Source organism: Phascolarctos cinereus, unplaced genomic scaffold (assembly GCF_003287225.1).
Source record: "Phascolarctos cinereus isolate Bilbo 61053 unplaced genomic scaffold, phaCin_HiC Scaffold_4;HRSCAF=312, whole genome shotgun sequence".
Lineage (NCBI taxonomy): Eukaryota > Metazoa > Chordata > Mammalia > Diprotodontia > Phascolarctidae > Phascolarctos > Phascolarctos cinereus.
In genome coordinates this window covers 391,591,474-391,608,468 of record NW_027555847.1, presented here as the reverse complement: position 1 = coordinate 391,608,468, position 16,995 = coordinate 391,591,474, and the positions used below count along the sequence as shown (strand labels likewise).

General features: G+C 37.6%; 1 protein-coding gene across 7 annotated transcripts in view; it reads left to right on the top strand.

Annotated features, from left to right (window-relative positions):
- Positions 1-16,995, top strand: part of FHOD3 (formin homology 2 domain containing 3) — a 717,939-nt gene that overhangs the window by 138,106 nt on the left and 562,838 nt on the right. For all 7 annotated transcript variants that reach the window (XM_020985701.2, XM_020985700.2, XM_020985699.2 and 4 more), the window contains exon 3: positions 12,839-12,903. In XM_020985701.2, the coding sequence (XP_020841360.1) occupies positions 12,839-12,903 (65 nt within the window). The remainder of the gene's footprint in view (positions 1-12,838; positions 12,904-16,995) is intronic.

Below are 16,995 nucleotides of genomic sequence, written 5' to 3'. Positions count from 1 at the left end.
AAACTATCCACAATTGGGGAACTCATCAGATATTTCAACTGTTAATTGCCTGGGATCTGGCACCTGACAAAGGCTCACTTGAGACATCTGCTGTTTGAGAGAATGCACATTATGGATGGGTGAACAGTCCATTTCTCTAATTTTGTTAAACTATAGCCCTTTACTAAGTTAGATCGTTTGAAAGAAATGTACCTGGATCATCACATGTTAGTTCCCATCATCTTAAAGTCATAGGATTCTAGATGCTTTCATTCAGTACTAGAAGGGTGATAGAAAAAAGTATCCATTTGGTGAAGCTTTCTGTTTGTTTTGAAAAATTATATTTGAAGGCATTGTCTCCTGTTATCCAGAGGAAACTCCCTGCAATAAATTCCTCTTTGAATTAAGTACCAGAGGAAAGTTTGTTTCTCTAGATTACCCTGTAGATGACATGACGTTTGGAGTAATAGACGATATTAAATCACACAGGTGTGATTTAAAAACATCTGGCTAGATCAGGTTTTAACAGTGGAACAATGTTGAATTCAATAGGCATATATGCCAAGTCACACATAAGTGACATGATCCTACCTGAGCTTTAAGAAGATCATTTTGGGAGCTGTGTTTAGGGTGGATTGGGGTGGGGAGAGTTTTGAGACAGGGGAAACCAATGAGAAAGTTATTGGAGTAATTGAGGTGATAGGTGATCAGGGCCTGGGCTAGGGTGGTGGCAGAATGAGTAGAGACAATAGGACAGATGTGGAGACAGAAATGACAAGCTTATGCAATGTGTTCGTTATGGGGAGTGAGTAAAAATGAAGATTTAAGGATGATCCTAGGTTGTGAATTTGGGTGACTAGAAGGAAGATGGTACCCTCGAGAATAACAGGAAAGTGTGTGGGGGGGCACACACCTGTAATCTAGGCTACTGGGATGGCTGAGGATGGTGGGTCTCTTGAGCTTGGCAGTTGTGAGATACAGTGGGATGCTTATCATGTTTCTGCACTAAATTTAGCATTGATATAGTAAACTCCTTGGAGTGGGAGGCCACCAGGCTGCTTAAGGAGGGCTGAATAGGCCCAGGCTGGAAATGGAACAGGCCAAAGGTCCAATGCTGATTAATAGTGAAATTGGGCTGACGAGTGGCTGGGAGCAATAGGGAGACCCAGTCTTTCCCGCAGAAACAAAAGTGACTTTAGGGGGAAAGATAATGATTTCTCTTTTGTGTGTGTTGAGTTTGGGAAGAATATGAAGAATCACATTTGAAATGTCTGAGGACATGATATGGGTCTGACGTTCAAGAGACAGACTAGAGCTGAATATATGGACCTCGCACCCGTTTGCATAGAGATCATAACTGAGCCCATCAGAGTGGATGAGAGCCACTCTGTGAGAGGGTATAGAGAGAAAAGAGATCAGGATAGAATTTTGGATTCCAGCCGTACCTGGGGATGTTTGGCCTGGAGGACAGAATACTTTGGCTAGCTATTTCAAGCATTTGAAGGACTGTTACATAGAGCATGAATTAAACTTGTTCTCCTTGTCCCCAGCAGTGGGTAGAAGTTTCTGAGTGGTAGATTTTAAATCAGAATACATTTTTAAAAGACTTGATGTGGTGGATAGGGTGTTGGATTTGGAACTAAGGGGACCTATGTTCAAATCCCACCTTAGATACCAGCCATGTTACCTTGGATAATCCACCTAACTTCTGTGCCTCAGTTTTTCATCTATAAAGTGGGTATGATAACAGCATCCAGAGTGCTGGGTTCTGGTGAGAATTAGGTAAGATAAATAATGTAATTGTTGTTTCTTAGTCTTTTTTAGTCATATGAGTCTTCATGACCCCATTTGGGGTTTTCTTGGCAAAGATAACTAGAGTGGTTTGCCATTTCCTTCTCCAGCTCATTTTACAGATGAAGAAACTGAGGCAAACTGAGTTAATTGACTTGCCCAGGGTCACACAGCTAGTAAGTGTCTGAGGCCAGATTTGAACTTGAGAAGATGAGTCTTCCTCACTCCAGGCCCAGCACTCTACCCACTGTATCACCTAGCTGCCCTAATATAATATAAAGTGCTTTGCAAACTTCTAAGTGCTATATAAATGTGAGCTATTATTATTAACATTCCCAAAGTGGAATTGGTGTGCCATAGGTTATATTTAGTGCCCATATTGAAGATCTTCAAGTAGAGGTTGGAGGACCGCTTGTCAGTGTTGTTGTAAAGGGAATTCTTATACAAGCCTAGGTTTATAAGCTCTGTGATATTCTAGAATTCGATGAGTCTCTGATAATTGTTCTTTCTACCTCCAGTCCATCCTTTCTCACTGTTTTTTATTATGCTATTCTCCTGCTTTAAACAAAACAAAATATAACATTTAAGAATTTCAATTTTCCTACAGGATCAAGTTCAGGCTCCTTTTCCCAGTTTAGCCCCAAACTGCCTTTCCAGTTGTGTCTTCCTTTATTCAGCTCTCTGAACCCTCTACCCTTGCTAAACTGTGCACTGCTCTTCTACCATGGCTTGCGTTTTCCACCTCTGAAGTTTTGTTCCTATCATTTGCCCTCTTGAGAATGCCTTCCTGGCATTTATCCTGCCTGTTCTTCAAGAGAGAGCTTAGAATCCTCCTCTTCTTCCTTCAGCTTCCTCAGTGCATAGTAAGAGAATCTTTTTTGAGTGACCGTATATCATTTTTAACTTTCATTCATTTGACAATGAATCCTAGTCTACCTAGGGAAATATCTCACTTATTATAGGTGTGTTGAACAATCTCTTGTATTATAATTCAATTTCTCATATATATATATATATATATGTATGAAGAGAGAGAGATTTCTGTTATTCCTTTACCAAGATAATAATACCCTTGGGCACAGTCTGTGCTTCTTATACTTCTTTGTATCTCTGACAGTTCGTAGCACAGTGTCTACATGTTAGGTACTCACCAGATAGTGACTGATGGACTCAACACTCTCTCTCATTAGGGAAGACCTCTGAATTAAAGAGAATCTTTATCTGGGATTGAGTTGGAGAGGGAATGAAGATGACAGCCAAGAGAGATGAGGACCAGAGTTGACACTCCATCTCCAGACATTTTCACTGGCAGTTCTTGGAATGCTTTCCTTCCTTATTTCCACCCTCTGGCTTCCTTCAAGTCCCAGCTAAAATCCCACTCTCTGCAAAAAGCCTTTCCAGATCCCCCGCCCCCACCTTGATGGTAGTGCCTTTCCTGTATTCAAATTTATTATTTGCTTATTTATTATTATTATTATTATTATTATTCCAATTTATCCTGTATATATCTTGTTTGTATATAGTTGTTTTCATGAGTCTCCCTCTGCATACTGTAAGCTCCTTTGAGAGAAGCGACTTTTGCCTTTCTTTGTAGTGCCAGACATATACAAGGCACTTAGTAATTGCTTTACTTACTGTCTGAGTGACTAGAGAAGCAGAAGTTGAACCTAGAACAACTGAGTAGAGCTTTAGTTCCAGAACAATCAGTTAGTCAGTCAGCGGGCATTTATCAAGCACTTGTATATGTTCCAGAAGCTGTGCTAAGCACTAGGGCTGTAAAGAAAGGCAAAAATCTGGTTCCTTCCCTCAAGGAAGCCCAAATTCCAATGGAGAGGCAAGCTGAAGAGTTCTGTACATATAAGATATATACAGAGTAAATGGAAGTCATTCTTAGAGGGAAAACACACAGTTAAGCAATACCAACATGAAGTCAATCAATGGAAACCCAAGATGGAACAAAGACAACATGAGAAAGATTCTGCAGCAGAATCAGTAGGTGTCACCTAAGGTCTCCACAAAAGCTTCACAGCAGTCTTTCCAGGAGACAATCACTGCTCCTTCTTTTCTACATTTGAGCAAGTATCCCAGAAGTGGGAGGATGGTTATATGAAGCACTTACCTAATTTAATTAAGACTAAGCTGCCTAAGGTACATAAAAATAACCTGGAAGACTGGAGGGTGGGGAGAAAGAGATTTAAAGAGAGGCATTAGAACAATATTTCCCAGGTCAAATTATATTGTAGCCTTGTAAAATATCTAAATTCTCTATCAGAATCCCTCCAGAGACATTCAGTGAGTGGCTCAGTAGACAAGGACGAGGAGCCAAGGAGAAGGAGGGAGCTGGGGTGATGGGAGGAAGTTTATAGATTTAAAGAAGGGAAGATCTTGGGTGGTAAGTAGTTTGTGGTCCAATATATATTTGCCACAGGCCAACAACTGGGAAATACTGAGTTAGAAGGCCTAGAGTATATTTGGACCATTTTTTAAAGGTCACATAAAACATTAAAATCATAACCCAAATAATCTGTGGCATAATTTTTGATACTATTGGTGGAAACTTTTAACTCTATGGATGGAGAAAGCTAAATCAGATATTAGAAAATAGGTCCTGGATATAATCGGACTGGATCAATTTTTCTGATAAAATTCCCAGGGAAATTGAATTACTGATTAAGAATATGAAGCCCAAGCAGCAAAGGTGACTAATCTTCTATAGCAAAAGCAGGAAGTTGTTTCAAAGTTCCTGACTCCACAAGACATGAGAAAAGGGAACTGGAAGGTAAAGGAGAGAATATTTCTTTTTTTTTAAATTAATTTAGTTATTTGTTGTTTTCAACATTCACTTCCATTATATTTTGAGTTTTAAATTGTCTCCCCTTTCTTCCCCTCTCCCCTCCTCAAGATAGCATACAATCTGATATAGGCTCTACATATACACTCATGTTAAACATATTTTCACATTAGTCATTTTGTAAAGAAGAATTAGAACCAGTGGGAGGAATCACAAGAAAGAAGAAACAAAACAAAACAATGAAAAAAGAACAAATAGTATGCTTCAAACTCCATAGTTCTTTCTCTGGATGTGGATAGCATTTTCCATCGTGAGTCTTTTGGAGTTGTCTTTGATCTTTGCATTGCTGAGAAGGGCTAAGTCTAGGGAGAGGATATTTCAAAGAAGGATGTGGTGGTGGCGGGGTCCTTTGGTTAAAGAGGAAAACACATTTGAAGCCCACCTGTTTTGCCTGAGTTAGAAGAGAATTTACCTAGCATCTGAAATGACTGTGCCCTAAGTCAAAAGGTTTCATCAAATTTCGTCAGTCTGTCCTGAGTATTCAGAAACTCTAACTGGGTACTATAGGAGAACAAATATTATCGGTTTCATCAAGTTTAACCATGAGAATAAGGAGCTTATACAATAAAAAAGGGAAGATTGTGTTGAGATTGTTTATTATGGAAATCTTGGTATTCCCGATTTTCCCTCCTTTCTTCTGAAATCTCATTTTTTTAACCTTGAGAAAAATCTTACCAGCATTTTGAATTTTAAAACCTTTCCATCCATGTGACTGCTCTGAAAACAAAGTTTCATCAAAAGAGTACTTAGTGAGGGAGAGAAGATAAAAAGATATCAAATTCTGTTTTATCATTATAAGGAATTTTAAAAAAAAGTATAGGGCTACTTTACTTAATTGGATAAATCAGTGACCTCAACCATTACAATGTAAGTTCATTGAGGTCAAGAAGTGTTTCCTTTTTATCTCTGTATCACAGATGCTTAGCACTGTGCACAGCATAAAGTAAACAAGAAAAATCTATTGATCCCCCCGAGGATCCCCACCCCCATGCCTTCTTATCCTGTAAGAAATTATTTATGCCTTTTCATAAATTCTCTTTCTGTGGCATCCAGATATGCTGAAAACATTCTGAATAAGAAGCTTTTAACCTTTTTTTTTCAGTTATTTTAGTTAAGCCTCTGAACCCTTTCTTGAACACATGAAATACATAATCATGAAAGAAACTAATTATATTGAAACAAAGATGTATTATTTTAATTCAAGTTCATGGAACCCCTCAAATCTATTCAGGGACTTCAGGTTCCGTGGGCCTCAGAATGAGAACTTCTAATATTTTGTGGTTATCAGTTCAACACACAGGCTGCTCCCGTGTTATTCTTCATTCTTGCCATAGCATTATTCTACCCCCTGTTCTGGTCATGCATATTGTGAATGTTGCCTGTTATGCCAAGTTATGAGAATCATACATCTTTTATGCAAACATTGTTGGCAGTATACCGCAGCCTGCTTCCGCTTACCATACCTCTTTTCATTGCTCATCGAACCACCAGCATTTGTGATTCTGTTGAGATTGGTGTCCTCTGTGATTCTCAGCCATATTGTATCACTGAAACTATTGAAGTTAAATTTTTTTGGAGGGAGGTGATCTGAATCTGTGATGTCATTGGTATAAGGAACACCTGGTGAAAAATCTCTCTACCAGTGAAGATCAATAACTATTCAGCATTTCTAGTCCTAGAAAATTTCCAGGAGGTACTAAGAGGTTCAAAAATTTGCCAAGGGTCACATAGTCAATATTTCTTGGAGGCAGTAGTTGAAACTAGGTCCCTTTAATTCTGAGGCTGCCTCTATCTCACTTCTTCAATTATTTGAGATAAATATCCAAACTACTTGTGCTATTACTTAATGAATATCTCTGCATTTAACATCATTGGATAATGATTTTCTTTGTTAGTTCTAGTAAGTTTAACTTGTTCTCTCTATAAACTAAAAGGACTGGGAATCAAGAGTCCTGGGTTCCAATCCCAACTATGTCACCAACCAAAAATGTAACCTCTATTTGCTCATCCGCTTGATGATGGGGTTAGAAAAGCTGAGTTTTAAAGATTTCTTTTAGCTCTTTTTGTGATTTTCTGCTTTGATGTGTCTGTTCTTTGTCAGATTTGAGCCAATGAATGCTGTATCTACTTTTGCTTTTAACACTTCCCTGGGCATCCTAGCAAGTTACATGGCAAGTTCTCAGGACTGTATTTGCAAACTTGGGTTTTTCTATACTCAAGAGTATCTTAAACTATTTCGGGGCTTGCCATTCAAATATTAAAAATGGTGAACATTTTTATCACCTTATTTTAAAAAATGCATACCACACTTGAAGGGCACTGATTTTTTTGTAGGGCGGGGGGAGGCAGAGAATAAAAATTGCAGAGAATTACTCTGCTTGAAAATAGGATCTGTATTCTCTCCTTCTGACTGAGACTCTCCAACCCACAAGTTGGGAGATTGGTTTCAGTGGTCTTCATGGCAGCTATACAGACCTTACTTTAAAACTGATTTTCATAATTAAGGTTTTGGGGCCTAAATTATAGCCAAGAACCCCTTAATTTTAGACAAAATATATTATGTGTATCTATGAAGTTCTGGCAATGTATAAAGTAATGTGGTAGGTGGTTTTAGTTGTTAGCTATCATAGCATTTTAGACCTGGAAGGGACCCTAGAGATCATTTAGTCTAATCCCCTCATTTTTACAGATGATGAAATTGAGGCCCAGAGAGGTCAAGGGACCTATTCAAGGTCACAAAGCTATTTAGTGGTATAATAAGGACTAGATCCCCTGACTCTAGTGATTCTTTCCACTATGCTACTGTTGCTAATGAAATGATACATCATAATGAATAGAATTAAAAGGGAGGGAAAGGGAAAATAATTAACCCAGAATTCTCAAGTGAGCAGCCAAGACTGAGAACTGAAGTTAAGTTGGAAAGGGAGTTTGCATAATTTATTCCAACTCTTCAGACGAAATTGCATAGTCTTTCCCAAAGTAAAAAGAGAAAGTCTTTTTTAGGCTCTTGGTCACTTGAGTATGTCACAGTAAATAGGCAGTGTGTAATTTTCAACCTTTTGAAAGAGATGCTTGTTCTTGACACTTTAGAAACAGAAATGAAATTAGCATATTTTAAAAACCTGTCTGGACTTGGCATTATCTTAGTAATGTTAGTACACATTGGTTTTCACCTCTAGTCTATTTTTGTATCATTTATCTTTCATAGAATTAGTGTTGACAATAATAATTTGCTGGAAAAATATTCATAGAGCCAAGATTTGGAAAGGACCCTAGAAGCCACTTATTTCAGTATCATGTGCAACCTTTGCCCAGATACCTCCTGTGACAGGGAACAGAACAAGGCAGGGAAAGAGTCCTGTGACAAACCATCAGAATTCTCCCTTTAGATTCCACCCATTAGTAAACACTCTTTGGTTACTATCATTTAACTATGAATCAAGCTAACTGGACACAGCCCATATTTCTCCATCTTGTCTGCAAGTTTATACACCTAGTTATAATGTATCTTGATCATTCCCTTAATTCACCAGTCTAGTAAACCTATCAACAAAGGAAGTGAATTTAGTTTGATATTTATTTTTAGTGAACCCAAGTGCTTATAAACTGTTTATTTAATAATTGATTTTAGAATTCTTCTGGGACTTTACATGATGCTAATCATTTTGTAGTTTCATGAATCCTCACTTTTTCTTTCTTTTTTTAATCAAGGTACTTATTCGTAGGATCATAGATTTAGAACTTGAAGTGAACTTATAAGCCATCAAGTACAAGGCACTCATTTTACAGATGAGGAAATTGAAGTACAGAAAAGTTAAGAAGTTAGCCAAATTCCAACAGCTAGTATTGGAGGCAATATTTGAATCTTGATCTTCCTGACTTCTAGGTCTGCTCTATCATTATTCATCCTCACTACAGCACATCCGCCATTCTCGTGACTTCTCATATTTCATTGACAGCAGTTTTGTGATCACATCTGTAAGTTCTTTCAGTATCCTGGGATGTAATTTGTTTGATTTCTTGAACTCCCTTAAAACAACTAGATGTTCCCTTATTAATCCTATGCTTCCATATATTTTTTTTTTAGCTAGGCAATGGGGTTAAATGACTTGCCCAGGGTCACACAGCTAGTAAGTGTCATGTGTCTGAGGCCGAATTTGAACTCAGGTCCCCTTGACTCCAGGGCTGGTGCTCTATCCACTGCACCACCTAGCTGCCCTTACTTCCATATAATTTCTACCATAATTGTTCTACTCTTTCCAGTTTAATAAAAAAAAGTAGAGGAAAAATAGGAATTAATTGGGTTTCCTGTCTCCAAGGTTGTTACTGATATATTTGAGATTGCTTTTTATATTTTAATGCAAATAGGGCTTGAAATGTAGATATTAGGCTCCAGAGACATGGTGACTATATGGAATTAGTTCTGGGTCACATGATTTTTTTCCTTGGTGGCAGGAATGGGAAATTATATCTTGGTGATCATTTTTCAGACTAGCCAAATCAAGATGGAGGAGGATGAACAAAGAATCAGAGAAAGAAGCAAAGGGCAATGTCATGTTTATCTTTCCTGATACTAATAACCATCTCTTTCTTCTTTCATTCTCTCACTAAAGAAGATATTTATTGGGTATTTAGCATGTTCCAGGCCTCAAGCTGGGTCTTGAAGAAGATACAAAGACAAAAAAGTTATTGTGATGGTAGCGTCCTGGGTGAATGAAAGAATGATGTCATTAATTGAAATAGAATAGTTAGGAGAGGGAATAGGTTTCAGTAGGAAGATGAGTTTGGATATGAAATTCACCCTTTGATATGACCTTTCAGAGAGTAGTTTCAGTAGAATTTTGGGTTAAAGGTCAGACTGGTGCAGGAATGATTGGATGCTGAGTACACTGAGGGATTGAGTATAGATTAGGCTTCTTTAGAATTGAAAGGTAATAGAGGAGAAAAGATCATAGTTTGGGGATTTATTGAATCAAGGGAAGATTTTTGTTATTTTTCAGGAAATCTGAGTATGTTTTTAGGAAGAGGAATACCCAGTAGAAGGCTAGATTGAAGATGCATGAATAAGAAGGGATGATAGCTTTGGACCTTGAAGGAGGTGGGAAAAGATAGAATCAAGAATAAAGATGGAAGGGGTTAGTCATGGTAGGGAAGAGGGATACTTCTGAAACAGGAAGTGGGTGACATCAAGAGACTTTGGAATATGAAAAAGGGGAATTAACAGAAATCACTGAAGAAATCACTCAATCTTTTTAGGACAATAGGAGAGAAGTTCATAAGTTGAAACTATAGGGGTCTGGGGTGGAGTAGAATTCAGGCTTAATGTGAGTGGAAAAGTCTTGAAAAATTTCTGTGGGGAATGTAGTAGGAAGTTAATAAGACATAAAGATAAATTTCCCCTAGCAGCAGTGAAGTTAATTATTGTTGTTAATATTAAATGGCATAAATTTACAGTGGAATTTATTCTGTGTTGAAACTGTATAGTGACCTATATACAGTAGAATTTTAGGAAGGTTCATCTATTGGTAGTGCATAGAATGGATGTCAGTGGGTAGGGGAATAGATTGGGACAGAAAGTGAGGAAATATGAGCAAGACTAGTTAGAAGAGTCCTCGAATAATTTAGGCATGAAATTCCTTGAAACTCCCTTCCTCTTTGATCTCCCTGATGTCATCATCCACTCGCTCTCTCTATCTGTCTGTTCCCCCTTTGTCTCCTTCACTAGTTGGTGGAAGAGTAATAATAACTCACACTTTTATAGTGACAAAAGATTTCTGAAGCACAGTGAAGTAGGTGGTAGTATTTGTCCCTGTTATACTGATGGGAAATCTTAGCTTCTGAGAGTCTCCGCTAACTTTGCTATGTTAGATTAATTTTGGCTGAAGGTACTGCTGTTGTACATTCTTCTAGTGTTAATTTTCGCTACTAGTTTGACTTTGGTTGTAGAGTCAAAGACCCCAGGTTTGACTTCTAGCTTCAGCCACTTATTTATTAATTCTATCACTCTTGGTGAGTAATTTAACTTTCTTAAGCCTGATTCTACTTCTATAAAACGGAGAGTGATGATAATGACTTATCTCAGAGGAATCTTGTGAGAAAAGTGCTTTGCAAAACATAAATGCCTCAATGCATTGGTGATTACCCCAAAGGAGTGAAGATTACAGCCCATGTATGTGGTTCATCTTCTCGTATTGTGAGCTCCTTGATGGCAAGGTCTATGTCACTTTTCATTTTTATCTTTCTAGCACCTAGGACAGTGCTGTGTGTATAGGGTAGGGTACTTAATAACCAACTGTTGAATCTCAAGGAATAATAAAATTATTTTATTTTCTATAGAAAAGAGAAAGCAAATTATTTTCAGTTATTCACCTGGAGAGTCATAGTTGGAGAGTCAACATGGAGTTATGATGTCCTAGGTTCAAGTCCCACTTCTGAAATATACTGGGTGTGTGACCTCTCAGTGCCCCAGTGCTCTCAGTGCAGAACAACAGTTGCTAATCTGCATTCATATAGGGAATTTCCTTATTTGTTGCTGGCTATATCAATGAAATCACATGCCTATGCAAAAAAAAAAAGTCATTTGAAAGCCTGGGAGCTCCATGCAAATTTATCTGGTCTCAGAGAAATTCATGCCACCCCCATAAATTAACAGTGAACTCTGCAGAAAGGCAACTTACTCTGACTTACTTTAAGGGTAAATAATATCAGGCTTTGTTTGGTATAAATGGGAACAATAGGAAGATTCATTAATATCTTTGGGCTGGCTGGTGCTGTGGTGTGGCCAGAGTAGCCAGTGGAGTGAGTGTGAGGAGGGCTCATCTATTAAAATACCTACAGTTAAGGAGATACTCTTAAATTTGAAAGGTAAATTTGTATATGCTGTGTGCCACAGAGCAAAAGTTTGTTTTCTAGATTGTTTCATAGTGCCTTGCTTCCTTTTCTAGAAATTCTTTTAGAAAAGGAGTAGTAAACTTCCTTTTACTAAATTGCGCTATTTCTACTAAAAATTAACATCCAAAGCCAGGACTTTTTTTTTTTGGTATATTCTGTTATCCAAGACGTGTTTTGTCACCTTACTTTATTCTGTTTTGTGGCTTGCTCTGGGCTCCACGAAGTCAATGAAAACTCTGTGCTTTTCAAGAACAAAGTGACAAGAGACACACCGGGAAGGATTGGCTGAAAGCTCAGCACGAGAAGAGACTCTTAGACTTTGTTAATTCTCAATAAGAAAGGAAGCAAGTAACCAGTGGTACAAAGTGGAAGCCTGCACTTGGTTCTTCCTAGTTTCAGCCTCAAAGTCTTTCTTTGTGCAAGCTGAATTTTCTTGTATTGATTACAGAAGAGATTGAATTAAAGCCATTATTTTCTAATTGCACTGACATGTATTTCCTTTTAAATTTTATTTTCTAGAAATATAAAAATAGTTGTAGATGTGGTTTGTTTTGGAACAGTTCAGGGATTTTACATTTTGGAAACATAATTTAAAAATTTTCCCAAATGGTAAACCTATAAGTGCTTACAAGCCTGGAAGATTAATTAAGTTTTTAGGGTTTGGCAATCAGATATAAATGCCAATCTAGATGAACTATTTTGTTCCATCTACCACTCATGAAACATTGTTTTAATATGGTTTTTTGGGGCTAAATGTAGCATCTCAATACATTTCATCTTTCAAGTATCTTGAATTATTTAAAAAGAAAGAAGTTGAGAGAGAACATTAAGGTGAATTCTCAGGGTTTAGTAATTTTAAAGGAAAAAAAGTTAAAAAGATCATTGGAACCACTTACTACTTGTAATTGTTGTACAGCCATCAGACATATTGTTATTTTTAAAGCATGCACTGAATCTGAGCTCCTGTGAGATGCAGTGTTCTTAATACAGCTAGGTGGTACAGTGTTTAAAGTGCTAGACCTGGAGTTCAAACACTTACTAGCTGTGTGACCCTGGGCAAACCAACTTCTGTTTGCCTCAGTTTTCCTCATCTGTAAAATGAGGATAATAATAGCACCTACCTCCCACGGTTTTTGTGAGGATGAAATGAGATAATAATTGTAAAGAGCTTAGCACAGTGCCTGGCACATAATAAGCACTATATAAATGTTTGCTATTGTTATTAATGAAAGAACTAGTTTTATGTTTGTGAGTTCACATACATTGCCAGGAACAAACACTCAGAGTTTTTCTCTGATGCTCATAGCGTGTTTTTGCTTTCTTTAGGAGGGGGAAGAAGCATAGTATAATCTTAAGGACCCAGCTGTCAGTGAGAGTCCATGCCTGCATTGGTAAGTAGCAAACTTGTTCTTTTGCAAAGGAAGGGGAATTTGTCTCCACAGTGGCTGTTGAAATGTACTGTTGGAAAGCAGCATTTCTGAGAGTGAAATAAAACTATTTTTTTGTCACTTCTATGTGCCCATCTTCACTAAGCTAATTGTAACTTTTGTCTTTTGTTGTAATAGAGTTACAGAGAGAATATCAAAGGTCTACTTTGGCTACGCCATCTTCCTCTATCTGCTTAGCTAATGTTGCTTAGGTTAAAAGACACAGCTAAGTTACTGAAGCTGCTTTTTGGAAGCAGAGTAAGACAGATACTTCCTTATATTGCCATATGCTTCACTGGTGGAGCTGACCCATGGATCCAAGGACCTATGACCCCAGCTGTAAGGGAGGGAATGGGCTTCTACTTCAAGTCATAGCCACACTGAGCAAAGAGTGCCATTATACATTTCTGTCTGGGTACAAAATGTGTCCTTTATGGGATACTAAGCCCCATGATCTCTCTGAGTTTTTTCTAAGTGGCCTATTTGCTTTCAAAGATAGAAGTTCATCCTTCTATGTGAGATCAATAGTAGCAAAGATAGTTATGGATCCTAACTTGTGAATTGTAGTGAATAGCGCTGCTCAAATACAAAGTGAATACTGTGATAGGGAGTGTCTGTGAGGGAGTTTTCAACCAGATGAATTCATTCATGACTTATAAAAAGCCTGATCATTTACGTATTCAGTGATTTAAGCAGCATGAATCACCCAGGCTACCATGTATGTGAGTGGGACCATTCATTCACTGTTGTATGTCTGTCTACCAAGCAAGCAGTTAGGGTAAAACTTATCATACTTTTAGAAACAGTGATGTGCAGATGTAGCCTTGGATCACGTATTAAACTATGAACTTGTTTATGCCTGGTTTTAGAGATCACATTATGGCAGTTTAAAGGTAAGAAAAGAAAATGGAAGCAATTACAATTCACGTGGTACCTACACGGTTTTCATTCCTGAATGATGTAGCTTTTATGCATTGTAAGTAGAACCAGCTCTTGTTCTTAAATCAGGAATAGACTCACAATAGACTCACAAATGAGGATTTGGAGGGAGCATCTTTATATCTTGGAATTCTCCATGTTCTTTTAGTTTAGTGTTTTGTCTGTAAATTTAGACCAGAGTAGATGAATGACTCTGACACTTCATACCAGCTGTGTACTTTTGCTAGGTTTTGATACATGAAGGGTTTTCTCCTAATCTTTAGTTGTAGTCGCTGGTTCAGCTAGGGCCATGCTAGACAGCAGGTGAGAGTCATATGGTTAGTAGCCTGATGGCTTCTGGGAGCTGGACATCTAACAATGCACTTCGGTTGTGAATAACGGTTCCTCTTGTAGGAAGGACAGAGGTGCAAGGATATACTGCATATTATCCCAGAGGGTTTCTCTTTTCTTCTGACTTGTTCCTTTCTAGTTATTTTCTAAGCTCTTACTTCTTTTGGGTGTTGCATGGCCTGTCATTGCCTCAATGTGTGATAGTCATAGTTGAAAGAAAGAACAATTATCATGTAGATCTGAGTGTGTGTGTGTGTGTATGTGTGCGGCTGAGGGGTGGAGCAGGTTGGGAATGTAAATTGGGTGGGCTGAAGAATCATTTAGGTTTAAAGGATGTTCACTTCATTTCTTATTTGGTCTGTAGGTTATACATAAATCTGTGTAGTAAAGCTGAAAATTTCTAGCAGTCTTTATTTGCTTTATATTTACACAGAAGAGATATTTAAAAGGAACACAGAATAAATAAGTTTAAGTTATTATGTTGTTAAAGTATATATATTTTAAAAATATGTAAGCTAGCCCAATTATATAGTATTTTTGGAGAGAACCTTCTTTTTGTTTTTATTTTGTTTATTGGGGTTATTAAATGTCAAGTGAAATTATTTTTCAAAGAAGAGAATGGTTGGTTCCATTGGGCATTGTAGATTTGTTATACAATCTTTGGTCATTGTTCAGTTGTTTACAGTTGTATCTGACTCTTCATGACCCTGTTTGGGGTTTTCTTGGCAAAGATACTGGAGTGGTTTTGCCATTTCCTTCTCCAGCTCATTTTACAGATAAGAAAACTGAGACAAACAAGGTTAGGTGACTTGCCCAGGGTCACACAGCTAGGAAGTGTCTTGGGCCAGATTTGAGCTTAGGAAGATGAGTCTTCCTGACTCCGGGCCCGACACTGTATCCATTGGACCACCTAGCTGCCCTTAGACTACTATAATAACCTCCTAATTAGCTTCTCTACTTCCAGTTTGGTCCCCTCTCTAATCCATCCTTCACACAGTGGCCTAAAACAGTGATCTGCAGTTGTAATTCTTTTTCTCAAAAAAATCTTCATTAGTTCCCTATTGTTTCTAGAACTTCTATAAACTTCTATGTTACTTCTATGAAAATCCTCAGCCTGGTATTTAAAACTCTTTACAGTCTAGCTGTCACCTATCTATTCTTATTTTGTATTCCCCCCTTCCCATGTTCTTCATTCTGTTCAAACTGGCCTGCTGGCTGTTCATTTCTCATTTTGGTGCCCAAGTGGTCCCTGGCATTTGGAATTCTCATGGAATCCCTGGTTTCTTTCAAAGTACAGTTCAGGATACCTCCTACATGAAGCCTTTCCTAATCAGAATCTCCCCACCCCCTCACTTGTCAGCTTTCTTTCCCTCTTTAATTCTTTGTACTTATTTGTCTGTGTACATGTTCTTCCCCTAGTAGAATGTTATCTCCCTGAGAGCAGGAATTGTTTGGATTTGGTCCTTATATGCCCTGTACTAGCACACAATGTCTTGCACACAGTAGGTGCCTAATGAATTTTGTTGAATTTAATAGAATCAAGCAAACCAGTTCCTTCCATCAGTGAAATAAATAGAACAAAAAGGTCCGTTGTCTGGCATGCACACTGCCACTTCCAAGCGTCTGGAACTGTGGGGAACCAAGAACCAAACAAATAGCAGAAGAAAGTGGTAGTGGAAAAAAAACATAATCTGGCCTAGATGGTTTTCATCAACATTATTCTAAAAGGTCATACTATCATATTACCTTGTGCAGCTAAAGCCAAGGAACAAAGGAGAAGTTTGGAGCTGAGCAGGAGGATGAAGCAGTCATTGGGGTTGCATTAAAAGGATGTTTTGAATGCTGCTAAAGTCAATGGGAACTCAGAGATAGTGAAAAGAATGCTGTCATCGACATCAAGAAGATGACTTAGGAGAAGGCTGAACTTCGGACTTTGAATCGATAATTAATTTTGAACAAAGGCCATGTTTCACTGCCCAGGTCATGCAGCTGCATATTCTGTACTCCGCTTTTGCGAAAAAGATGGAAATTAGAAAGATTTAAGTAGATAATAGGCATTTGTTTAATGAAAACAAGTTTTGGGATATATCCTGGTGTCAGTACTTAATCTGTCCAGTGTTCAAACCCATTGGCATCTAAAGCATATTGCAGAAATTAATCATAAATGATGAATATGTCATTAAGAAAAGATAAAATTATGCTGATTGTGCTCAAGACTATGATAATAAAAATTAAACATATGGGGCAGCTAGGTGGTGCAGTAGATAGAGGACCGGCTCTAGATTCAGGAGAACCTGAGTTCAAATCACTCAGACAGAAAACACTCACTAGCTGTGTGACCCTGGGCAAGTCACTTAATCCCATTACCTAACCAAAAAAAAAAAATAAAAATTAAACATGACATGATCCAAAGGGCAAGAAAGATATGTATATGGTGATAGACTGGTAGGTGGTTGGCATATTCCTAAAGGTAACATGCTTAAGGGTGCTATTAAAAAAAAAGATAGACTTAAACATAAAAAGATGAAATGAAGTAGAATAATTTCACTGCCTTATTTGTGGAGGAGAATGATTCTTTTTGTATTCAGCAAGGAAAGTGATTATTAAAGACATTAAAGATGAATGATAACATGAAGTAAAATGTTTCTGTACAAAAAACATAATTAAAAGAAAAAATTGGGGAAATATTTATGACATGTTAGATAAAAAACTTGACATCTAGAATATATAGAATATATATATTTATATATATATATAAATTAAAATTTATAAAGGGAAAATTTTCAA